The sequence below is a fragment of the Nothoprocta perdicaria genome, unplaced genomic scaffold, assembly GCF_003342845.1.
Source record: "Nothoprocta perdicaria isolate Ctin4 unplaced genomic scaffold, notPer1 scaffold_161, whole genome shotgun sequence".
Classification (NCBI taxonomy): domain Eukaryota; kingdom Metazoa; phylum Chordata; class Aves; order Tinamiformes; family Tinamidae; genus Nothoprocta; species Nothoprocta perdicaria.
The window spans coordinates 1,829,758-1,855,501 of record NW_020454772.1 but is presented as its reverse complement, the minus strand read 5'-3'; the positions used below and the strand labels follow the sequence as shown (position 1 = coordinate 1,855,501).

The 25,744-nt window shown below is 37.4% G+C and overlaps 1 protein-coding gene across 6 annotated transcripts; it reads left to right on the top strand.

Moving 5' to 3' along the window:
• The first annotated feature begins 1,951 nt into the window (after positions 1-1,951).
• Positions 1,952-23,224, top strand: LOC112944172 (solute carrier organic anion transporter family member 1C1-like). 6 transcript variants are annotated; one of them, XM_026035556.1, is made up of 16 exons: positions 1,952-2,149; positions 2,727-2,831; positions 4,435-4,579; positions 5,231-5,372; positions 5,481-5,613; positions 6,932-7,065; positions 7,282-7,428; positions 10,339-10,437; positions 12,003-12,245; positions 13,248-13,412; positions 14,117-14,312; positions 16,669-16,831; positions 18,522-18,703; positions 20,030-20,094; positions 20,983-21,100; positions 22,114-23,224. In XM_026035556.1, exons 3-16 carry the CDS (start codon positions 4,469-4,471, stop codon positions 22,334-22,336), a joined length of 2,121 nt encoding a protein of 706 aa, XP_025891341.1. In that variant the 5' UTR covers positions 1,952-2,149; positions 2,727-2,831; positions 4,435-4,468; the 3' UTR covers positions 22,337-23,224. The 6 variants fall into 6 exon arrangements, with proteins under 6 accessions (XP_025891341.1, XP_025891339.1, XP_025891340.1 ...); XM_026035554.1 differs by having other exon boundaries at positions 2,646-2,831; XM_026035555.1 differs by having other exon boundaries at positions 2,622-2,831.
• The last annotated feature ends 2,520 nt before the right edge of the window (positions 23,225-25,744 follow it).

Here is a 25,744-nt window from a genome sequence, read left to right as displayed (position 1 = left end):
TTTACCTCAAACTTTGTAATACTCTCACAGTTAAAACAGGTCGTAATACAGGTTGCAATATATACAACCCCTAAATTATCAGATATAATCAGTTCTGCTCTATTTTGATGATATTCTGAGGAATGAATATAAGGATTTAAAATTATTCTTTTATATAGTTAAGTCATTAAGAGCTAGGAAAAGATTGTTTTTCTTTGCTTAGATGTATGTGTAGTTGAGACAGTGAACCAGTTTATCTAAAGTCTAGGTTTGGTTGTGTTTGATATAATCTGAGTTATTTTAAGAGAAAGGAAGTTTCATACATGCGCTCATTCCTCTGGTTAAAACCAGGTAAATTAATCTAGAATACAAATATTTAAAGAATAATACTCAAACCTCATAATTAAAATCATTATAGATAAAAAAAAATCATTATAGATAAAATGTATCTCTATTGCATGCATTTTTTATCCATAAATGAACTATATTCTGATTTGTTCACTAATGGCAAGCCACAGTATAAATCTAGGCACAGAGGCCATGTGGAAAATTTGAAACTAAAGGTGTGAAAAAAACAGGTAAAAGCTCCTAATTAAAAAAGCAGGTAATCATCACAGTGCAATACATAAAAGTTTATCAAGCAAAGTCCCTGTAAGTGTGAATGTGACAGATGAAATGATTGTCTGCAGTTAGCTAGTAAGCTTCAAAGGAAAGGGAAAACTTATACATTTCTAGACTCAAAATTGCAATTTAATTTAGTTTTCATGAGTAAATAATAAATTGCCATGCAGTTCATTGAGTCAAATTAATCTTTGGCAAACCTCTTAACTTATGGGGCCAATCTTTTATACTGAGAAGGCTACTGAAGGCTCATCATCCAAACTTTGTCAAAGTCTTAAGGATTTTGGAAACTTACCTTTCACTGTAAAGAAAAGTAATGGTAGCACAATGCTTTTCCTCTAGGATTTGTGAAGTTGTTGCAGCAAGAAGATTTTTTTTGCTATATTTAGATCTATATTTAGATTTATATCACTTGAGAAGAATGGCCCATTAATAAAACATGAATCCGGCTTTGTAATTTTGTCATTGTACAAGTGAACACCATGCTGTTATGTGGCAACCAGCCAACCCAAACCCCCTGTTCTTGAGAATCTTTTTTATAATACCTGGAAGGACCTTTTGGTCAGATCCTTAGATCCTTTTTTACTTTTTTTTTCCTGTCCTCTGGACAAATGCGCTCTAAAGAAGACAACGATTAGCTGCTTTTGCATACCCTGTGTGCCTGGTTAGATGTGACAGATGATTTTCTATTTGTGCATGGTCAGCATATAAGTGTCACACTAGTTCTATGCAATAGGTCCGTTGTTGTATTTGGTCTGCATGCCGCTCTGAGGGATGGCTGTATCCTTCTCCTTCTCCTGTTGACACCCATGGGAATGACACGCAGTTGGGTTAAGTTACTCTGACTTTTGACACACAGAAAGCTATAGCAGGAGTCAGTGATTTCCTGAGGGCATCCACCTTGTTTCAGGTCTCTGTGAGAATTGTCAACTTGCCAGCAGGGTGATGCAGAGGGGTGGCACAGATGACCCATATTCAAGCTGGCAGATGTGGGAGAACAGTTCATGTCCTCCTGAGGAACCAAATCACCTCTAAATACCTCTGCTGAGACCCACAGCAAAGGCATCTATAAGTGCACGTCATGGTGTATGCAAGTAGCACGCTTCGGAAAACTCTCAGAGCAGAGTTTTCTGCAAGTGAGCAGAGCCACTCTGTAGTTTGGCAGAAAGTTCCCTCTGTAGAGGTACTTAAAACAGCTTTAGTATTTAGACTTGAGGGAAAAAAAAAAAAAAGAAAAAAAAAGAAAAAACAGAAGAAAACAAGTTGTTCCTCCTGGGAGAGGCTGGCACCACTTGCAGACTGGCAGATAGACTGCCAAAGTAATGACAGCGCAAGAAACCTGCCTTCCTTTGCAAAGCTTTTGTATCACTGACTGTGGGAAAGTTTTGCAATCACTGTAAGAAGGAAATCTAGAATCTGAAAAAAAGTGGTGGAGTGCTCAGTGCTCTACTTTGAGTAGGCTGCACTTGTGCCGTGACGTTGCTCTGGCTCCAAGCCTGCAAGCCCTTGGGCACAGGAAAGCAACAGCCTGACACAGAAGTGACACAAAGTAAGTTGTCTCTGTCTCCAAATCTCTCTGTCTCTCCCCAGCTCTCCATCTCTCTCTCCCTTTCTTTTGCCATTTCTTTCCTCTTGTTTGCATGTTTGTGTAATGGCTGCATGCTAGTGCGGGACGGAATGGGGTCTGTGAACATTGCAGTGTCACTAAACCTGGAAGAGATGATCTAAGTTCAAAAACACAATTCCGCAATTCAATTTTTTTATTAAAGGCTAAGCACTGTGGACAGTCGTGGAGCATTTTATCCTTCTGTACTGCAGTTATTTATTCTCATTATTTTTTTTTAATTGCTATTAGTTTAATCTTATGTTGTTTTTTCTTTTTTTTTTTTTCCTGATTCATTTTAATTGTAAATACTGCTGATATCAATGATTAACTGGTTTACCAAAGTCCAGGTTTTTATACAGTTGTCATAGAAAATATTGTTATTTCACTAGGCAGAGTAAAAAGTGACTTAATATAGTTCTGTATTCTCTTTATGTTTAAGGTACACTATTAGGCTGGCAGCATAAAATTAATTGTGAAAAAGAAAACCACATCACTGATTTAAATACTGTTTATTTATCAGAGTCAGATATTTTGCAAAGTTAATCATCATCAAAATACAAATCAATAAAGGATGTATTTGCTTTAGAGAACTCTGTCTTTCCGGTAACATCTTGTAAAGATTGGGGTAAGTTTGAATGCATGATACCTTAATTATGTAAGACTGTTATTTTCAATCTTTTTTGAGTTGAGAGCTGTTAAAAATGGCCTAGGGAATGTTAGATCTTTTTAGAAACTTCATATGATGTGGGGTACTGTGTAATATATATTTATATATATATATATATATATACTCGCCTTTCCTAGTTACATTTGGAGGGTCTTCCTGGAGTAGGATTTGTAACAAAAAATGATAAAATTGAAGTGAGTGCTTATGAGGTTTTATATCACTTTATTAGGCATTAACACCTATTCACAGTCTTCAAGAGCAACTAAATTTGGGCTTTGGTTGGATAAGAGAGCCTTGACCTTGCTGAGGGTGGGCGGACGTGACTGCCTTGCCTGGCAGAACAGAGCAATCCACGGGAACAGAGAGATCCTTGCATGTTAGCTGGTGACGTTGCAGGAGCCCCGCAGCTCCGGCGTCTAAAAGCTCTCATGATACCTCAAGATAGAGCTCGAACTCAGAGCCCATCTGGCCTCCAAGGCCTGCAGGACGAGGACTTTGATAAGTTCCCAGAGGAATTTAGCACTTCTACAAACTGGAATATCTGAGATATCAATGGGCAGAAAATGTTGCAGGTCAATATTTATGGCAGGGCATGTTAGAGCAAATTCATTGATTTCAATACTTCTACAACCATTTTTTTTTTCTGACAGAGGAGCTTGGCAATAGGTTTTCTTAACTTGTTTTCACTTTAGATCCTCCCTATTAGCAGGGTTTCCCTAATCAGCCTAACCTACAGCTACTCACATAGCTAAGACAACTCCTTGTATCAGAGTTAAATTTTAATAAGAATTTTTTTTTTGCTCTCTCATTAAAATAGCTACAATTACTATTTTTTTCAGAAACTTATGGCCCATATGCCTTGAAGATAGCCATTGTTTCTTTTAAATTTTATCCTCATTACTATATCCATCCTCTTTATTTTATCCTCTTTAAATTTTTTCCATCTTCTCTTTACTATTTTCCTTGCTTTCCTTTTTTCTCCTCTGTCATAATTTTGGGGCTGATTCTATGAACATTTATCCAAAAAATACTTGTTTTTCATAGGAGCACTGCCAGAATTTTACAGTGTTCAGCATTACTACAAATTCATAGATTATGAAGTCAGTACAAATCTTTGTGAATATTACACAATATCTGTAGCCTTGCTGAGTAAGACCAAAATGTCATTTAGCTTGAAATAGTGACCAGAAGCAGGTGCCTAAGGAAGAACATAGGAATTAGTTAAATCACAGTGGAGATAGTTCTCTGTAATGCTCTCTTAGGCTCCAGCTGCTCAGGACTTCCTTTCTTCATACTGATACTGTGAGAAACCTCTCCAACTTCCTTTCTACACAATCAAGATCCTCAAGTCTCCTAAAAAGCAGATTTCCCAAAGCAGGTGCAGGAACCCTTAAATAGTAATAATGGCATTTTGAGCACTACTCAAGATCTCCTCTGAGGAAAAATAAACCTTTACTTTGTGCTTCATCTAGAGACTCACTGTCTAACATGCCTGAAAAATGTTGAAGAAGCTTTTATTGCTATGTGAGTAATAGCGACTCATGGTCATATTTTCCAATAGGAAGGTCTACATATCAATTTAAAGGAGGAAAACCATGGATGGGAGAATCACTGCTGGCCAACTTAAAGACAAGCCACCATTCACGGACAACAATGGCAGAAAAGTTCTTGCCAAGCACGTGTGCCATAATTGCTCAAAGTTAAAGGTATGGACAGTAGCCCTCGGCACATATTTTCTTTGGAAAATTGAAAAATGTAATTTGAAGTTCTATAAAAATGTAGTTAATTTTGAATGGTAATAATTTATGCTACATATATTGGAAACAATGTTTTAGCTTTTGATTCCAAGCACCTCAAACTTAATAGATTAATCTAGTGGTTAGAAGATGGTGCCATGTTTTGCTAATGAATGCATTACAGATGTGGTATAATCCTATGTGTAATAATTGCTAAAGCAGCTACATATTTTTATCCGTATTTTTAAAAGAGAAAAAGTAAGAGTAGAAAGAACATGCCATAGTAATACTACCTATAAGAGACAACTGCGTGCAACAAGTTTTCTCTAAGAAAGTAAACAGCTAAAAGAATATGTGGTAGAGAGATAGAAGCCATGCAGAATCTATGTCTCAATCAATGAACTTTCTTCATTGTAAAATAAAAGGCTTTGCAGGCCACCAAATGCAAAGCAAGTACCACCTGCTCTTTAAGTAAAAACAGTGAAAAGAACCTCTTAAGCTCTTTATGCAGAATTAGAAAACAAAAGATCTGATTCTTGTATTCCTTGAGTAGGTTGCTGAGCCTTCCAATCATAAAGAAAAATTTATTTTTCTGCAAACTCAAATATTTTCTCTCTTCAGATATTTCTTGGAGCTCTAGCTTTTTCCTTTTTTGCCAAAGGATTTTCTGGAAGTTATATGAAGAGTATGTCCAGTCAAATTGAAAGGAGATTTGAAATTTCCTCATCAATTGTTGGCATCATTGATGGTAGCTTTGAGATAGGTATGTCTACTTCCCATGAGTATAGAAAACTACCCCTTCTTAAGACATTATTCCCCCCAAACATGTTTTCCTTTGTAATCTTACTGATATCTTTTTCTGATGGTGCAGGTAACCTAATGGTAATGCTATTGGTGAGTTACCTTGGGCCAAAAGTCCATCGACCAAAATTAATTGCTGTTGGATGTCTCATTATGTCACTTGGAGCATTTTTATCAGTGATGCCTCAATTCCTAATGGGACGGTAAATATGGACAGTTTTCAAACTGTGCCTTAATTGAACTTGATCGTGTGACTTTTTTTTTTTTTTTTAAATCCTACATCTCAGTCAAAACTTTGATGATAGTAGTTTATTCCAGATAACTGGAAGGTGTTGGTAAATGGATTTTGTTAATATTGACTTTTTGATTTCCTTTCTGAAAGCACAGCTCTTTCAACTAGGTAGGTAAGAGAGAAATGTGAAGTCCAGGGTATTTGTATGGCTACAGAAGGTTATTCTTAATTACGCCTAAGTTGAATTGAATTTTTCGCCTGACAGATAAATGCAAACACAGATGTTTTTTAAATGTGCTCTTTTTTTAAATACTTAAACTCTAATGAGATATTATGGGAAGGATTCTCTTTTATGCTGAGCTCTTTAAAATTGTGGAGGTGTGTACCTACCTCCCACTGGACTAGCTGGGAGACTTGAATATCTAAAAAACTCATAGGATCTAAGCTAAGTGCCTACATAGCTGTCGGAAGCAGTCCTTGCCTCTTGAGTTCTTCATCAGACTTACTGAACAGTAGCTGATGTCTTTCAGAAATCAGAAGTATCTGTACATCTTCCTTAGCTCCAAGACTTGCATAAATAAATCATATAAAGAGTTATGTCTGGGGACTGTGGTACAGAAAGTGGTTACAGCCACAGCTCTGCCTGTGAAATAGTAGGGAGCTTGTGCTGCAGGGGACAGAGCTAGGAAAAAATCTCTGATTTATCCCAAACCCACAACTGAATAATGAACATTTTCCAAAACCCAATAGGCATGGGAGTCTCACTGTTGTCTATCATAATATTAAATGCTATCACTTGATAGCAACGTCAGAGGGAAGATTTCCTCTCCATTCAGGCCAGTGTAGTGTAGTTGTACCCAAACATGCTACAGGTTACTCAGCAAACTCACAGTAGTATATGGCTGTCTAAATGCAGCCTACTTGGGACAAGGGTTTATAGGCTGTGTTAACTCTCTTTATAGATATATGTAGATTACCATTAGATTCTGAGATAGCTGATCTTAAATACAGTTATTTTATTTTGATATTACATGTCTGTCATGTAGGTAAGAAAAGTTGCTAGTATGGAAAATTGTACGTACATAGATGGTGGAGGACCTCTGTCCTTAATTCATAAGAGTGCTCCCTTAAACCCAAAACAGCTTTTTGACCCTTTAACTAAAGAAAATATTAGTGTTAGAATGACCACAGCAATTTGAAAAATCCCATGAGCACAAGGTTCATATTCAGTTCTTGCAGAGAATAGAAATTTTCCTATGTCAGTCGTATTTTACCCAGTTGTTTTCCAGTTATAATTATGAAAGGATAACCGTTACTGTGGACAACTCTTCTACAAGTTTATCAGCTTGCTCCCCAGCACTGCCTGTGGACCATCCAGTTTTAGTTGTTACAGAAACACCAAGAGAAGAAGTGAAACATTCAGGTAAGCACGAAATTTGATACTGGAATCCTGTCTTTGGCTTATCCTTATTTTGTATACTCTTTTCTTTAGTAATAGTGAAACCCCTAACAGAAACGCTGATATTTACAAGCCCATAATAGGGTTGCACATAAGTATTTTATGTTATCTTATTTTTATGTTGCAAAAAAATATTTTCAGAACTATGTTTACAAAAATGTTAATATTTATGGCCTGCAGGATGTGAGAAAACATCAAGTTCCTATCTGTGGCTCTTTGTGTTGATGGGAAACCTTTTACGTGGAATTGGGGAAGCACCAGTTATGCCACTGGGGGTTTCATACATTGATGATTTTTCTAAAGAAGAAAACTCAGCATTTTACATAGGTAATATCCAAAAGGGTGATGTTTGCCATTTTGTCCAACATTTGTGTAGCCAAGCAAAAAAGTTTATCTACTCTATTTTGGGACTTTCTCATACTGCAGAGAAGAATAAGGAATGCTAAAGAGATCTCAGCTTTATGTTTGAGGGATTTTCCCACTTGCTTTCTCCATTTGGCTTCTGCAACATGTGCCAGTTCCCTCTCTGATGAAAAGAAACAGGGTCAGATACTTATTTCTCCACATGTGTTTGTTATTCATTATCTGGAGTTAGAATATCACCTTCATTACACAGCTTCGAGATTAAATCCTTCCTAATCACTTATCCATAAATACCAGAGTTATCATTAATTACAGTAAACGTGTTTCAGCAACTTTTATATGATGTTTTTAATTTTACAGGCAGCAAACTTACTGATGAAAGCTTTTTAATGTCAATAGCCAAACATTTGTTGACAATGTTTGTTGACAATAGTCAACAAACCAAGCCCATGCTAGGATGTTGTAACAAATCACTTCTAATTGGGATTTTGTTGTTGTTGTTGTTCTGAGGCAGCATATCCTATTGCCCAAGACAGAAAGTCTTTACATCCAAGCTAATACATTTTTGCAAATTTGATTTTATACTCTGAAGTCTCTGTGTGACTCAGGATTCTTGAAAATGGTACAGAAAATAAAATTGGTGAAGCTGACTGGTCATAGAGAGAGTCAGACACTGTACTAATTTCAAGAAACATTTGGTGATCAAGGCTGCGAGGTAAGATCATTGCAAATGCCTTCATTTGGTGATGAGGAAATCTCTAGCTTGAAGAAAAAGGAGATACTATGTACAGAGAGGATTGTGATGTTTTGGGAGCTACTGGAGGAAGGAGATCAAAAGTATAAAGTAGAAGGAGAGAAAGAATAGTATAGTTTCATCTGAATGAAAATTTGAGTCATACAACTGAAACTTTTTTTTTTGAATATCCAGATGTTTCATTTTGACTTTCTGAAAAGATTTTTTTTCAGATCTATATTCAATTAAAAGATTTTAATATCTGCTAGAGTAAAAGTTTGAAAGGCTAAAACTGATTGCTATTTTTTATAATTTATAAACTTAAAACTCATTTTTATAACGAGTATTCCATACTAATCACCTAGCTTAGGTATTTCATAGTATTCAGATATCTAACTCCTGCTTAGGTGCCTCTACAAATGTTGCCAGAGTATCTCTGAAGATCTGGCTCATACTATAAGCTTTTGATGGCCTTTTTTATTTTTTTTTAAATCAGTTTCTGAGCGTAATTGAAGTTAATACTGACATCAGTTGCAATCAGTTTTAATATTCTAGAAGTTGAAAAACAGGCAATTAAAATTATTTAATAACATGTACTCAACTTCCTTTGGTTTCATGAGCCTGTGAATGAATTAAATTACATCACAAGGTTGAATGCTAATGTATAATCCTGTATCTATTGAAAGCAGTGGTTTAATAAAAACAAGTCTGAAGCCAATGTATGTTGCAAATTTTAAAACCGGTTTTATGCCTTGGTTACTTGTCAATACATGGGCTAGGTCAAGGTATGCTAATTTGCAGCAGCTGAATAATTGATATGTTTGTATGATTTACTGTTTACAGTTCAGGCTGTTTTTTAATTGCAAAGGATAAATACAAAATTATAGTAGGAAAATATCATTGTGAACTTAGTGGATTTTATCATAATATAGGGGAAACTTATTATATCAGTTGTTCTTTCAAATCTATGCACATGTGAAATGTAAGAACTTTACAAATGTTGAAAATTATTGCACCTGTCCTTCTAAGTTTATGTCATCTTAAACAGATAAGTTATAAAATACTGATCTGCTGATACTGGCGTGCTGTTTTTTTCACCTGTGTATTTTAGAAATTTGATACTGAATATCTGAAGTTTGGAGACAGGCTTTTGTAGTGCAGAGCAGTACTAGCTGCTTGAGATTAATTGATAAACAGAAAGAGCTAATTCCTGGTTTTCAATGTCAAAATCCTGACTTCACACAGGCCAAATGTTTTATCGTCAGTATATATCTAGAAGGCTAGATTTTCCAAACAATTTAAGTAAGAGTCTGAATGAAAGCAATACGCCATTGAGATAATGAAGCAGAGAGGAAAACTCATACGATTAAATTACATGGTAAGAAGTTGTTTTAGAAGTCTTTGATCATTAGTTGAGCAATCACTGTATTCAGCAATGAGTTTGCAAAACTAATGAGTGAAATATCTCCACAGTATAACAACACAGTGTGTACATAAGTGCATATTAATGCATCCATTAAATAGTTTGCTCAATGAACCAAGAAAGGTTCTGTCTATGGTACTTTATTTGAGTACAGCCAGATTTATATTTCCTTTTTGCTCAATGAAAATATTCTGAAGGTTCACTGTTATTGCCTCTGTCATTTACATGTGACTCTAAACTTCAAAAACATGTCCTCTTGTATGTACACTGCCAATTGAACTAATGTTTTTTAAGTTACAGACCTGAAAATACAGTACAGGGAAAAGTTCTGCATTTTAAAATCACAGAACACCATGTAAGTTATAAATATAATTACAATTCCTTCACTGAACCTGCAATAGTATGTTCTTTAGTCAACTGTCAGAAGCTGAACTACAGAAATCTGAGGAGAGAATTCCTCAGGAGGAAGAGGCAGGTAAAAATTACTGCAGTATAAATTCTCTGTCCTCATTTATTCTGCGACCCAGGAACACACTTCACATTGAAACTAGTGGTCTGGAGACTTACAATTTTTTTTTCTTCGCTCTAAAAGACTTAATCTTAGACATTCTCAGGTAGTCTGTGCTTGTTTGTTTTCATCTCCCCCTCCTCAGAAGGCAGAATGCTTGTCCATAGAGTGTCTTACTCACTTGTTTGTGATGTCTCCTTCTTGCTACAGGCGTGGTAAGATCTGCAGGGATGTTTGGGCCAACCCTGGGCTTCCTGCTGGGATCTTTCTGTGCCAACCTGTGGGTTGATATTGGCATTGTGGATATTGGTAAGAGGCTGTGGGGTCATGATCGTAGAATCATAAAGTCATTAGGATTCGAAAAGTCCTTCAAGATCACTAGTACATATTAGGGGTTGACCTGCTGAAAAGCAGCTCAGCAGAAAGGAATCTGGGAGTCCTGGTTGACACCAAGTTAACCATGATCCAGCAGTGCCCTCGTGGCCAAGAAGGCCAATGGGATCCTGGCTGCATCAGGAGGAGTGTTGCTAGCAGATCAAGGGAGGGGATCCTGCCCCTCTGCTCAGCTCTGATGAGGCTGCACCTGGAGTATTGGGTGCAGTTCTGGGCTCCCCAGTATATGAGGGACGTGGAGCTTCTAGAGAGGGTCCAGCGTTGAGTGACAAAGATGATTGAGGGACAGGAACATCTATCTTATGAGGAAAGACTAAATGAGCTAGGCCTGTTTAGCCTAGAGAAGAGAAAACTGAGAGGAGATCTAATCAATATAGATAAGGACCTGAGGGGAGAATGTAGGGAGGATAGGGCCAAACCCTTCTCAGTGCTGGCCGGTGACAGGACAAGGGGTAACGGGTATAAGTTGAAATACAGGAAGTTCCATCTCCATGTGAGGAAGAATTTCTTTCCTGTGAGGGTGCCAGAGCCCTGGAACAGGCTGCCCAGGGAGGTTGTGCAGTCTCCTATTCTGGAGATCTTCGAAATCCTCCTGGATGCCACCTTGTGCCTCATGCAATAGGGATCCCTGCTTGAGCAGGGATACTGGACTAGATGATCTCTAGATGTTCCTTCCGACCTTAACCATTCTGTGATATGTGATTCTCAGTGACCTAGCATGATCTAGCTCAGAGGGCTGCAAAATAGGAGCCAGCATACTAACAGTGCATATCCAGGTTACTAGTCCAAAAAAAGTATATCTCTAAAGATTTTTGCTAACATGTTATTGCTGTTTGATTTACATCTCCAGTGCTGCAGTGTGACTGGAACTGCCCTTATTACACCTTTGCTTAGTAGCTAAGAATAAATGAAAAACTGAAAGGCCACCCCTTTGGCAAAAATGAGCTTCTCTAGATGAAGGTGGAACAAAGATCTGTATGAAACACTATGTCATTATTGAATACACTTTATATGTCTCTTGTCCCAAGAAAATTTGAGAAAATACAAGGACAAACCTGTTGTGTTTGGGGTTGGAATTCTAAATACTAAATACCAAATACTAAATTCTAATACCCTGTTGGTTTGGGGGTTGGAGTTCTCAGGAGGAGAAAGGAGGATCAGTCAGAATTTTTCAGTCAGAAATTGGGAAAGGAAATTTCTTCTTTTGGTGAATAAGGGCTCTCTTGCTGTCACCCATTCCCATAGAAATTGTTGAAAGTCCAGTCTGCAGTAGGAAATGTCACCATGGGTCTAGATGGAGACACTGGAACTTATTATTGACTTCATGGGAATGATTTAATACAAGCTGCCTTTGAAGTCAACACATGAAATATAAATGTACTTCTTCCTGCTGTTTAGCTCTTACAAATCAAAGTTTAAATTAAAGTTTAATTATTCTATGTTGTATTTAATCTCTTTTCCTATCTCTCTGTATTTTATAGATGCCATCAGCATAAATCCTAAGGACACTCGTTGGGTTGGTGCCTGGTGGCTTGGATTATTGATATGTGGAGCAGTCAGCTTCATAGCTTCTTTGCCTTTCTGGTTCCTGCCTTACTCCTTGCCAAAAGAAGGAGAAGACGAAAATCAGAAGATTAGTCATTTGTCTATGGCTTTTCAGGGAGAGCATTGTAAAATAGATCCCCCAGTACAGCCACAGTTAAAGTTCTCTGAGGCAGTAAAAGGTGAAAGATTACAGCCTAACTTTTGCATGTGAATTCTCACCAAGGGATCCACTCTGAAATGAGAGTGGGTTTGTGCAGTGTGCAGCAAAATGTATCTTGCTGCAGTGCATATGATGGTCAAAAGTGCTCTCTTTTAACTGTAAATTAACTTTGAGTGCTGAGAGTGTGCTGCAGTGAGACGACTGGAAAAAGCTCATGCTTTTGCTCTGAGCACTTACCAGTTCAACACAGTAGTAGTCACTTGATGTATTACAGCTATAACCTTAAGAAGAAGGAGGGTACAAAACATCCTAGTCCCAGGTTGTCCAGGTTTCTCTTTAAGTGACACCAACATTTGGGATGGAAACATGGGGCTACATAGGGCTAAGTTCTTCCTTGGCAGATGGGGGAGTTTCACTGAGTGCATGGTTTCTATAACTCAGTTACTCAGAATTTGATAAACTAACTTAGTATAATTAAGATTAGAAACAAGTACACAGTGCTGGACTCACTCCCACAAGAGTTTAATTCATATGTTTGCACATGCAGTTTTATGGATTTAGATACTCTGTCCCAGCAAAGTTTCCTGCCTTGCATGCAGCTCTCATAAGGTTTGCAAAGGCTACTGCTTTAGCCAGCAAAATATTTTATTAGTGTATAATAAAGAATCTTAATCTTGAGGCCTGATTGGCCTCACACTCTCCTGTTTGGGCATTGATGATCAGTGTTGAAGGCCGTGTTGTAGCCTTTGATAAATAGTCACAAACGGGATAAACTGGGATTTCCGATGTCCCATTCCAGCATACCCTATACTGTTCAGCATTGCTGCTTCATGAAGCAGTAACTCTGTAAATCAGGTCTTGGCAGTGGGGAAATTCTCATTTTAGCTAGCATATATTTTGATAGGCACAAATTTATATCCTACTATTGATTAAATCAAGGTTGAGTTTATTAGCTCATAGATGCCAAAACAATTCTTCTCTGTGTTTAGCAGGGTATACAGCATATACCTCTCCATTGCAGATTTCCTACCAACTTTGAAGAAGCTGTTTGGAAACCCAATTTTCCTGGTGTATGTGCTCCTCACTATTTTGCAATATAATTCACTTGTTGGCTTGATAACCTATGAGACCAAGTTTATGGAGCAGCAATTCAATGTGTCAGTGGCAAGAGCCATCTTTCTAATTGGTAGGTATCTGTATTTTTTCTCTAAGATCAAGAAGGAAGGTTTTCTTTGTTTTGCCCTCTTTTGGGTTAAAGAAAAGCTGCATGGAGGTTTATCAGGATCCTACCGTGCTTGGAAAGTGGATACTATTTTTAATTTTCATGGTATTCTTAATGCCAGCTAGTGGATTACTATAACAGGATGATTTTTTTTTCAGTTGAAGTTTCTCCCAAAGAATGCATTCGAGATTCGTGAATTTGTGTCAGTGTTCATGAAAACAAATCCCACATAAATTACAATTAAGCAGCAACTATAAGAATTATGATTGTTTAATTTCAAAACCATCCAAATGAATGTCTGATTTTCCTTTCTAGAATAACAGTTTGGTTCAAATATTCTTCAGTTTTGATTTACAAATACATTTTTTATAATCAATAAACAGATATAAACAACAGATAACTATATATAAATCAAAAAGTTTTAGATTTCAAATAAATCTGTTCAACTCTATTTAAGTTTTTTTAAACTATAAAAAGGGGAGGAAAAATTTAAGAGATAATAAAAATTAGTCAAAAGTAAGAAAAAAAATGTAGAACCTCAAAGGACCATTCTGGGAAAAAGGTCAGAATCTGCTTATTTGTTTTTGAAACTCTTAATATCAGATATTTACTCTAAAAAGGATCTAAGTGACAGCAGTTAACATATTTCTGTGTTCTTTTATTTGCAGGTGTGATACTTTTACCTATCACAATCTTGGGGATGTTTCTAGGGGGATTTCTGATTAAGAAATTCAAGCTGCAAGTAACTGGAATGGCAAAGTTTGCATCCATCACCTTTATACTAGCCTTTCTGTTAAATCTCTTGTACTTCACATGCAGCTGTGAGGTGCTCCAAGTGGCTGGATTGACAGTGCCGTTCTCTGGGTAGGTACTCCTTTGAGCTTGTGCTGGTTGTTCTTCTTTCCATCATTTTTTCCTCTCTTGTTTTGGATATTTTGCATGCACTTGAATTCTTTCATTCTCATTCTCATCTGCACTAAAAACCTTTCAATTTAGAAAACATTTGAAACTAGATTTGGATGACTTCTGAAACAGAGCCTCTCTGTTGAGCATATTACTGTAGCTTTCTGTGTAAAAGATACATCTCTATTTGTATGCTTAAAAGATGTTTTTGAAACCCAAGAGTAGCAAGTTTATCTGCAAATGTCAGTCAGTACTGTTTCAGCTTGATAAAACTACTGTTACTATATCATTTAATCTCTCCCTTACTAACAATACACACAAGTGGATCCTAGGAGTCAAAATAGACTTGACAGGCTCAAATGATACTTAGTGTTGAGGATGTGAAAAATCACTATGACTTTGTCTTTCAGCTTTCAGTTAAACTGGGTGTTTCTTTTTGGAAAAAGTTTATTGCTGATTATTGGTAGTGTGCCTTTGTATGCTGGCAAGTTACTAACGAATATGAAATTGATCTCAGGCAACTGAAATGTTTTTTACTCAAAGATTTAATTTAAAGCTGGCCTCCTGCTGCCCCTAGAAGGACTGGGAGATGCAAAACATGTTGAAGGTGGCTTCCTTGTAGCACCCCCAATGGCTTTACATCTAGAAGGGACTATGCTCTAGCTCAGCAGTTATCAGCCTGCACTGGTAGTTACCAACCTCCCTTGTTATCTGGAGCTGTCTACCTACCTATACAGGTCTGTTTTTTCCCCTGGAAAAGTAGAAATTAGGTTAAGCAAGGAACATGCACTGCCTAGTTGGAAATTTCCCCTCCCTCACCAGGACCAACCCATACTTTCTTGAGAACATTTTGTCTACTGTGCAAATTTAGCACTATCTAGTCTGACAAATTTAAAGGGATTTTAAAGGACTAAGCTGAATCCAACAGGACTTGTGGATTTTCCATTCAGACAGAAACTCACACCTGTGTTTCGAGAAACTGTGCATATCTTCAAGGACATATCTAGGTATCTTGGCAAACCTGAAACCAAGTTCAGCTTTGAGATCACTTAAGCAAAAGATATCAGGCTTGGCCAGTGGTGATTACTGTGGCAAAGTGAAACATCAGATACTGTAGACATAACTAAGCAATAAGCCAGAAATATCAGATAGCAAATACTGAAAGAGCAATTACAGTTTTTTCAGCCCGTGACAGTTAAGAGTGCCTGGTAAATTTTCATGTGATCAGACTTTTGTGTTCAAGTGAATCACATGCTATTTCACCAGTTTACTGATTTATGGTTTGAAGATCAGACATATTACAACAAAAAAGCAAAAAGGACAGCATTTTACATTCAAAAAAATTTAGGAGGAATGTAGCCCCCCATGAGGTTTGGTTTTGATTGAGTGGTTGGAATGGAGAAGAGGAAAATTTTCAATACTTTTTCTTTGATTTGTGAATTCAGGTCTTTTTTTTTTTTTTTTTTTTAAATCTGTTTATCCAGGTCACCTTAAAGCTTGGGTGATTTGTGGATTGTGGGTTCTTCACACCTCCTTGAAAGCTGAGCCCTGCTGCCATGCCAAGAGAACCATTGGCCACTTCTTTGGTTCTCAACTCTCATTGCTACCCTTTTACTTAGCGCTTTGGCTGTCAGTTACATGTTTTTTAGAGAAATGTTAATAAAAATGAAAGTGATAAAAGCTCGTGATAATGTACCATAAGAAATTGGATCTGATAAGAAATAACTCAAGCCTGGCCAAGGTCTGGTGGTTCTACTGCTTCAGATGGTCAGAGCTGAGGTGGAAACAGCACTTCCTCCTTGACATGCTTGACTGTCATTGCTACTAATCTGCTCTGATCCAGTAAACAAATGTCAGGAACACCTTGCTGCTGTAATTTTGTGAGAAGCATTCTATCACTGCCTCCAACATGCCAGGCTCCACTGGTAGGGGAGATCATGGCTAGTCTGGAGGAGATAGAGATTTGTGTTTCCTTTTCTTTTTCTTGGACTGAATTTTCAAATACTTTCTTCCACTTTGTGTTTATTTGTGTTCCACTACCCTTTAAAAAGCCAAGGATGCCTTCTTTTTTAGCAACAGTGCATAAAACTTAATACATGATGAGATGAGCTCTCAAGAGAACATTGATTTAGCTGACAATAGCTTAGTCTTCATAAAACAACTTCATGGCCTATTGGGCACTTTTGGATGCTTGCAGATATCTGCCCACAAGGGTTCCTTCACTTTCTCATTTTTTCCTACTTCCTCTCACATATTTTGCCTGAAGTTATAATTCAACTACATAATTCTTTTGTTCCTTCCTGACTTTTTCCTGCAGATCAAAAATCTCCTCACCCCAAAACAGCTTCATAGCCAGTTGTAATGCTGACTGCAGGTGCAAGACGAATCAATGGGATCCTGTATGTGGGGACAATGGAATCACTTACACAACTGCCTGCTTTGCAGGGTGTAAATCATCAACTGGAGTTGGAAAGGATATGGTAAATGTTTGGGTGGACAGAGGTTTATTCATACTGCTGGATTTCTCAATCTGTTCATTTTGGCATTCTAATCATTCTGTTTTGGGTTTTTGATTAAGAAATTCCATGGAGACAGATGTCCATTTTTTACCTTTTAACCATCAAGTAGAAACTGAGTGAATTCAGGGTGCTTTTATTTTAATATTTTGAAATTTAACTCAAATGATTTTCTTCTCAGTAAAGTGACTATATTTCCTTTGAAGTTTCTCAGTAGATCTCTTACACATAGGTCCAACACAGCTTAGAGTGGTCTGTTTCAGAAGGCCTTTTTCTTTGTCAATTTACCAGCAAATTCGGGTATGAACTTCTGTGCAGACTTATTTAAAACTCAAAGTGTTGGTTTCATGAACCAGTATGAATGGCATTGGAATTGCTGTCTTTCCTGACCTTCTGTAGCTCTGGAGCAGCAGATTAATAGAGGATTCAGGCAGCCTGGTTGTGCTGACTTACATAAATCCTACCTCTAAACAATACAGTTAAAAGACCAGTAAATGTTGACCTATGTACTCAGCTTTGCCTAAACTTCCTGTAAAGCTTTAAGCAAGAATCAGTCACTTGAATTCAGCTAGACCATGGGCAGAAGAGCACCGTCAGGAGCCCAGCAGATAAAAGAGGACTGTTGAAGGAGCATTTTGTGTGAGGAATGTTTAGTTCACTTTAGGCCTTATTAGCTGGTTTGATTCAGATCATCAGCATAAAACAGTTCATTGTGCCTGATGTGAGACAGACAGCACTCAGTAACACTGCTTGCCAGAGACATTGACCACATCAGGGACTGGATTGCTATTATTGCCACAGCTGGGTTTAGAAAATGGAGATTCAAAGCCCCCAGAAAGTGTTTTGTCATTTACAAATTTTACTGTAATTGCTACTACTTTTCTGCTGCAGTTTATGACCCTCAAAGTTGAGTATGATCATGAATTCATGTGAAAGATCCTAGTCTGCTTCAGTGAGCAGTAGACTGGGTTAACCCAGTCCTTGCTGAAGATGAATACTTAGAAAGACTAGGTGGCTGAAGTAAGGTTTCCTTATATGACAACCTCAATCTGAAAAGGCTTTGCATTACAGGGAAAATACATAAAGCTTAGCCCCAAGTCTTTCATTGACATATTTATAGTCATAAACAGTATCTAAACAAATATTTAAGTTATGCAAATGTTTAAATATATAAAGTTTACAAATACATTTATGCATATATTTACAAATGTTACTGGCTTCAATGTATATGACACAGCGTGCTTGCACTTCATGGCCAAATGCTGATTCAGATACATAATAATAGGTACCTGTGTTGGTATTTTCATGCTCATAACTTAATGTACTTCATAGCACAGTGTAGACCAGAATGGCTTCAGACTTTATTTCTGAATTTTCTAGCTTTGGCCCATCTTCAGCATACACAGAGCACTTTCTGTCTTAGCTTTAGCATAGCCAAAACCTGAATTGCGGTGCTTTGTGTCTCTGGAGAAGCTTAAAGCAACTGGAGCATACCAATGAGCTTGAACCATAAGTCTGCAAAGACGATTAGAAAAGATCTCTCAGCATAAACAACAGCCTGCCTGTTACATGGGGTGAAAAACCTACCTCTTAATAGGTAGCACAGTGGATACGCTGAATTCTGATTAAATAAACTCTTCTTATCTTCTTTCAGGTGTTTCACAATTGCAGCTGTGTGGAAGGACAAGGGCATGGACTTGGCAATTCCTCTGCAGTTTTGGGACAATGCCAAAGAGAAAGCTGTACCAAAACATTTCCCTATTTTTTAGCATTACAGGCCACATGTGCATTTATTTTATGCTTAGGAGGCACTCCTACATATATGATAATGTTTAGGTGAAATACTTTGCCTTACCTTGATCATAAATCTTGGGGAAAAGAGAACCAAAGTATGATATCTGCCATTCATTCCTGTTCTGAGGAATGGCATTCTGATCAAACCAAAATGGGCTTGCGAATCTTTCCCGATTCTCTAAAATCCACCTCCTTTTGGAGGGATTACGGGACATTTATCCACCACATAATTTCCATGTAAGGTCCAATACATACTTTGTTGACATACTTTGTATAGGCCTTACGCTGATCCTTACACTACTTTTTTATTCCAATAAGAGGGATGGATTTAACGGAGCAATGAGTTTGAAATAGGTTATGGTGCTAACTCATTTATAAAGTGGCTATAGTTTTCACATTACTCCAGAAAAAAACATTCACCTTTGTTAAGAGGTTTACCAGAAAGCTTTGTTGTCTCAGAATTTTGTTTGTACTGTGGATATATGTGAAGATTTCAATAATTTATTTTTTCTAGAGTTGGTATAAACAGAATTATATTGTCAGCAATATTTTTTTTTCCCTTGCTTGTCAAGCAGCATTGCTATGCTATACTCAGGAGAAGAGATCATATTTTCTGCCTTTCTGGTCGTGCTGACAAGTGAATTACAACCTTCAGCAGGCAGTGCATATCACTAGCTAACCTTCTACCCTAAATTGCTGATTCTTCTGCAGTATTTCTTAGTGTAGCTGTTCTTACTGCTTGCCTGGATTATGGACTGGGTAAACTTTACTGGGAAAAGCTGCCAGACAGCTAGTGCAAGTAATCAGCAGTTTTTAATAATGCTAGAAATAAGATATGATAAATTAATTTAGCAAAACCTCCAGTCTGGGAAATGGACAGGCCAGAGCAAATAACCTGTCTGCTCTAGTGCCAACTCTGTGCTCCCTTCTGTTCTTTCTGTGAATTCTTCTAATCTGCCTAATGAGCACAGGTCTTGTCTCCATTGGTAGGAACAAGGTGCTTTTATAACCAGGTAACTCATGATTGCTGTCTCTTCATAAAATGTTAGAGGCTCAGGTGGGTTTTATCTGCATACATCCTCTTAAAAAATCTTTAAAACCTGCTCTCCTTAGATTCAAGAGTAGTTTCTAAAGGGTCTTCATTTAGCTCAAGAAAAGTTAATCCACTGAAATCAAAGGAAGGAGGCTCAACATGTGAACTTTGGTGAATGTTTTCAATTAAAATCCTGATGAAATGTGTTAGGTAAGCCACAGTACTCTTGGAAAGGGACAGGTGCAGGTGCTCATAGTGTAGTCACCAGTGTAGCCACTTTAGTTTACCGTTCCCTAAAACATCAAACTAATGTATTGTTTTTGTTTCCTTTTCAGATCTGTTTCACCGGACTTGAAATCTTTTGCTGTGGGAATTGAAACTCTAGGTGGTAGAGTACTAGGTATTGCTTTATTTCATTTTCCTTTGGAATTAAAGCAAAGAGCAGAGAGAGACCAAAGCTAGCTGCTAAGATGTCCTTGTCCCAGGTCAGCTACCTGAACAGGATTTGTCTGGATAGTCCTCAATACCTGTGATCCCTATTGGTGATCATTTTGGTTACAGCCAATGTGTAGTCTACCTATTCTTTTCCTTCTGTGTTGTCCTACAAGAAATGATCATTGCATTCCTCAGGCATGACCTACCCCTTGTAAAGCTTGCCTTAACCATTGGAAATTTTTCCCACAGAGATAAGCCTTTTTAGTCATTTTGTTCTCTCTCCCTTAATTTCTATATTCTGGCTAAGTGCTGAAATAGCTAATTCATTATACTAAAACATTATGACTGGGTTTATTAGAACAGTTATACACTTTCTATATGTTTGGTTTTGATGAAGTGCTTAAATTGAGTCCTTTGCATTGAACTAACTGTTTTAATTGCAAACAGTTGTATAGTATCCAAATAGGTATATTAGATATTCCTATTAATATATCATGGGACATAATACCATACTAGGGATAGACAAAGAAGTTTGGGTTATATTATCTCTTTAAACAACAGTATTAAAATTCTGATAAAAAAGTTGTTGAGGTATTTCAAGTATTGAAGCTTTCCCCCCACTGAACTAGTATTGAAAATAGCAAAGCTGTAATCATTCATCTATTCTACTCCCTTTTGGTACTTAGCTAAAAAAATATTCACAAGTCTTGTTATCTCAAACCTGCACTAGGCTGTTTTGACCCACTTTTTTCAGCAGAAATCTATACTCAAATTCATTTTGTTGTTTATTCACCATGACTAAATTCTGACATCTGTATTTCTGAGATCATGTAAGAAAGACTGTTCTTTGCAGGAGGACTCCCAGCTCCTATTTATTTTGGTGCCTTAATAGATGAGACCTGCTTGAAGTGGGGAACAAAAAGCTGCGGGGGATCTGGGTCTTGTCGAGTATATGACACAAAAGCATTCAGGTGAGCTGCAGTCTTCTGAAAGTGTTTGGGAAATTGGCAGCTAAGGTATACTTGGTGAGTCTACCAAGGACTTTTGCCAATGACAATTGTCCAGAAATGAAGGAACTACTATTTTTGGCTGTGTCTTAGCTGCTCATATAAGCCACACATTTGATTAGATTGGATATACAGCATTGCAGCACACTCTTTAACATTGCCAACATTTCTACCTTTAATGATGCCCTAGTGCACTGAAGGGGAGATTTCAATGGGGGAAATGGTGTTTTTGGAAGACCAAACCACCATAGAGTAAGTGTAGTATTTGAAGGCACCCTTCCTCACATCCTCATTTCTCTACTTACTGACATACATCTCAGTCATCTCTGTTACCCACTGTATCTTCATCGTTGTGCACCAGTTAAGGTCTTCACACTTTCTGGAGGCAGCTGCTCTCCCTAGGCAAGAGGCTGTTCCCCAGTTGAATTGTCCTTTAACTGAGGAGGTTTTTGTGTGAATGTAAAGGGTTGGAATTGGGAGAAAATCCAGGACTCAAAAACAAACAAAAATCAATCAATCAATCAATCAAACAAACAAAAAAACCAAAACAAGGCAAGGGTTTACCGTGAGAGATTATCATAGGATTTTACTATTAGGAGATTTGGCCACAAAATGCACTTGGAGAAGGGATGCAGAGGCTGCCTGTCACATTAAGTGCTGTGGCCAGGACCTTAGTATCCTTAGTCCCAATTGCACAGTTCCTCTATCTCAGTCTTAAAGTGTGGTCCATAGGCAAGGAGCATCACTAACACAGGAAACATCTCTACTAGCAATGCAGGACAAGATCAGGGCCCAGCTGGGACTCAGTCATCAGTGTTTGCTTTCTGACTGTTATTTCTCAAAACATGGACTGATGCCTCACCAAGAATAAATACATTTGCCTGATTGTATTTGATATCTTGCAAAGCTTCACTCAGAATTGGTGCACATTACATATGGAAACAAGTTTTATTTATTTATTTATTTATTTTTCCCAGGAACATCTATCTTGGACTTATCGCTGGACTACGGGCAGGATGCTGTTTCTTATATATAGTGCTCTATGTTTTAATAATGAAACGTTTCAAACCAGACAGCAAAGAGATGAAAGATACTAAAAATACAGAAAATCCAACCAGTAAAGAAACAGTTAATACCAACAAAAAGGAAACTCTGCCTGGTACAAGAATTTCAGAGGAAGGTGAAGAAACTTCTATGTAAAAAAAGAAAGGCCTTTTCTGACTCTGCCTGTGTGCCAGGTTTTCTAAGCACAACAGAAGTTTTATTCACAGCTAGTTTACAATTTGGGTTTACAATTTTGGTTCAAAGAAATTTTTTTGGCTTTTAATTTACTTTATCATATCCTTTTCACTTCTCTATCCGAAACAATAGAAGAAAAAGGAAAAAAGCGTTTTCTGATTTGGGGAAACTCTCAAACCTCCTTACTCCGATTTTCTTTCTATACCAACTATAAGACTGGCCAAAATTTTTCAGATGTCATGGTTTTGAATACAATCAAGAAATTAAAAGGAGAAATCTACAATAATAAGGTTCTTTCCTGTTTTTAACCACCTTTATTTTGAGTCTTCTTTCATTGTATCTAGTCCCATTCTTCTAAATGGCTAATCAAGTTATATTTGCCCTGATGGATTTATACAGTTATAGTTGCTTTGATGGATTTTGCTGCTTGGTTGATGATCCTTGTTACGGACTTGGTCCCACAGCCCGTGCTCAGGTGAGAACTCCCCAGGAACATCAGTGAACACTTTCCGTAAAGGAAAGTGATATCAGTAGTTAGCTCAAAACAAACAAGCATTCAAAATGAATTGAAAACAAAAGAAAATATTGTATTAATTTTGCAAAATATCTGAAAAGAATTGGGGTTGAATTAAATTACTCTGAACTGATCCAGTAAATTGATATATGCCAATGTTAAATTTTGTTGTTTTGCTTTGCCTTTTTTTTTTTTTTTTTTGTATTGGCAGATTTATCCTAATGACACAGTACATAGATGTGTATCCTAATGGCCATATGTACATAGACTTTCTGAATTTTTTTGAGGAACCATCTGTAAGCATTGAAATACACTGCTGAAAATTTCAAATTTCACATCTTTCTATGAGCAGACTACTTTAGAAAGATTCTTTAATAAAGAATCCTTCCAGTAGTCATTACTGGGAAAACCTTTTCCCGAAAAAACATGGTCAGACAGATCTCATTCTTTGTAACGGGAGCTTTGTAGAGAGAGCAAATATGCCTGGTAAGTTTTATCTCCATCACCACAACATTTTGCTTTCTGACCTGAGGGGTTTTCTCTATTCCCTTAAGTCCCATTCAGAACCCTAAAACTAAGAAACAAACTTCCTTCCTAGTTTTAAACTTCCCGAGCCAATGGAAGGGAATGTTATAAAGAAACTGTGCTACCCTGTACCTGACAAAGCAACAGAGCAGAGGGCAGTTGAGATATCCTTCATATTACACGATCTTTTGATCTCCATTCCACTACCTGTCCCATGTAGGTGTCAACACAGGAATCAAAACCCTTGGAAAAAGGCCCTTAGTGGAAGTTACTGAAAGCAAGTTCTTCAGATCCTGGCCTTGAGAATAGCATTGGATGAATGTTATTGCTTAAAGAAAATGATCAGCACGATTAGACATTGTCTTTTGCAATCACAGCTTTTTTTATAAATGGTGAATAAATATGGGAAAGCAATGTGTGTTCTAATGGAAAAATGAAAGCTGCTCTAGAGCAGATAATACCAATACTGGGGGTCTAAGGATAATTAAAGAAAAAATGTTAGGCCCACAAATCCCAGGAATTTTACTCTATGTTAGGAAAGTTATGGTGTGCTTTTCTCCCTCTACTGACAGTATTATAACACTGAGCAAACTTTTCAGTGGTTCTAGAAATAGTCCTGATCTGCATTATGTATGCAAGAACAGACCTAGTGGATGATTTATAATAAATCTCTTCCTTTTAATTCTGTTGGAATACTAATAGGTATTTTGATCTCCAGGGTATTCTCCAGGGCATTCAAAAGCTAACTCTCTGGTTTCTGTAGTCACTTGCCCCATCCTCAGATTTGTCTTATCACTGAGTAAGACAGTCTGGTGCAAGCATTGACTGAGTGGGCATTCCCTTCAGCAGTGTCCCTTCATGAATTCCTCCTTTTGTACTCTACAAAATTGTCACAAAGTTGCATCTTCTAGTGTTAAAAAAAAAAAAAATCTATTCTTTGCTAATCTCTTGGATTTCTTTCTCTTTTTTGGCTGATGCCAGGTGTCATTCCTTGAAATGATACCAGTTTCAGACTGATTTAGTCAACTGCACAAGGGTAGTGGTCAAATAGTTATTACCAAGATTGCATCTTGTGGAGACAATCCAGTAAAAACACCTAGTGCTAAGTGTATGAATAGTCCCATTTGATTCATGAGGAGCTACTCAAGTTCTTTCAGTGGGCCATAAGAACAAAAGCCAGTTAGTCTTCTCTTTTAGCACTTCTTGTCACTTACTGCAAGCCTCAGCCTTGAACTGAACATTTCATAGCAAACCTAGGAAGAGTTAGATACCTTAAATGGTGTTATGGAAAATTCAAAACACAAAGCAAGGAACTTCATCAACTGCTCAGTAGGAAATTCCAAGGAAATAGGCAGGGCTGAAGTTTATTTATCGAAGCTGAGCCTTTAAAGCACCACCACCTTTGAACGTGTTCAGGATGTTTGAAGGAGGTGTTGCATACAGGACAAGTCCCTCAAGGTCCCTGAACTGGGTGAACATACTGGTAAGTGCGTCCTGGCTCATCTTCTTGTAGCAGAGGGCCCTTTGATATCTCACATGATGAAGCTGCATGTCCTCACATGTGGTTTTCCAACATATTTGTCTCCCCTCTGTCAGTGATTTTGCTGAAGATCAACAGTGACTGTACAAGTTAACCTCTTTACTGATATGTTCTTGCTGCCTCTGAGAGGAAAAGGAACCGGATATTTTTCCAAGCGTAATCAAAGGACATTTAAATGGGAAAGATATGCAGGACATCTTCATGGTTTCAGCTACCCTGAAACAGACACACTTGAGAGCAAAGAACACAAACCAGGCAGTTTAGGTATGATTGCTGACTGTATGGTGGGCCAAAGCTGTAGATGATTTAAATCACATAGTTTTGCTGAAAACAGTGAGGAACAGCCCAACTACTGCTTTTTTTTTTTTCAGACAGTAAAGGTTTAATGACCTAACTCTTGTGTTTATCAGCTGTAAGTGTATAGTATAGGCCTGTTGACAGTGTTAGCAAAATCCTTCTGTGATAATAACTGTGTAGGACAGAACTTTACTTAGCAGTTATTATTTGACATTTCCTTACTTTTAGGTATATAATCAAGCAGACGTAATGACCTATGACTATTTGTTTTGTGATATTTTCTGGATGTTTATCAGAGAGGGAGGAAGAAAAACAGCAGCCTTAAACCCACAGTTTTCTATATGCATTAGGATCATGTATCCTACAGAGATGTAGCCTTCCTGCAGGTTTTGCATTTCCATTTTCAGCAAGTCTTGTCTGTCCTGACTTAAAATAAATTGGATCTAGAGAAGTAACTGTCATTGAACAAACAGAAAATAGCTCATGCTGTCAA

What these genes read in the sequence shown, in the direction of transcription:
- LOC112944172 (XM_026035557.1), top strand. Translation starts at nt 4,469, where the DNA reads ATGGATGGGAGAATCACTGCTGGCCAACTTAAAGACAAGCCACCATTC. An exon ending in TGATGGTAGCTTTGAGATAG is followed by an intron (nt 5,373 to 5,480) that starts GTATGTCTACTT and finishes CTGATGGTGCAG; the next exon opens with GTAACCTAATGGTAATGCTA. An exon ending in AGAAGAAGTGAAACATTCAG is followed by an intron (nt 7,066 to 7,281) that starts GTAAGCACGAAA and finishes TATGGCCTGCAG; the next exon opens with GATGTGAGAAAACATCAAGT.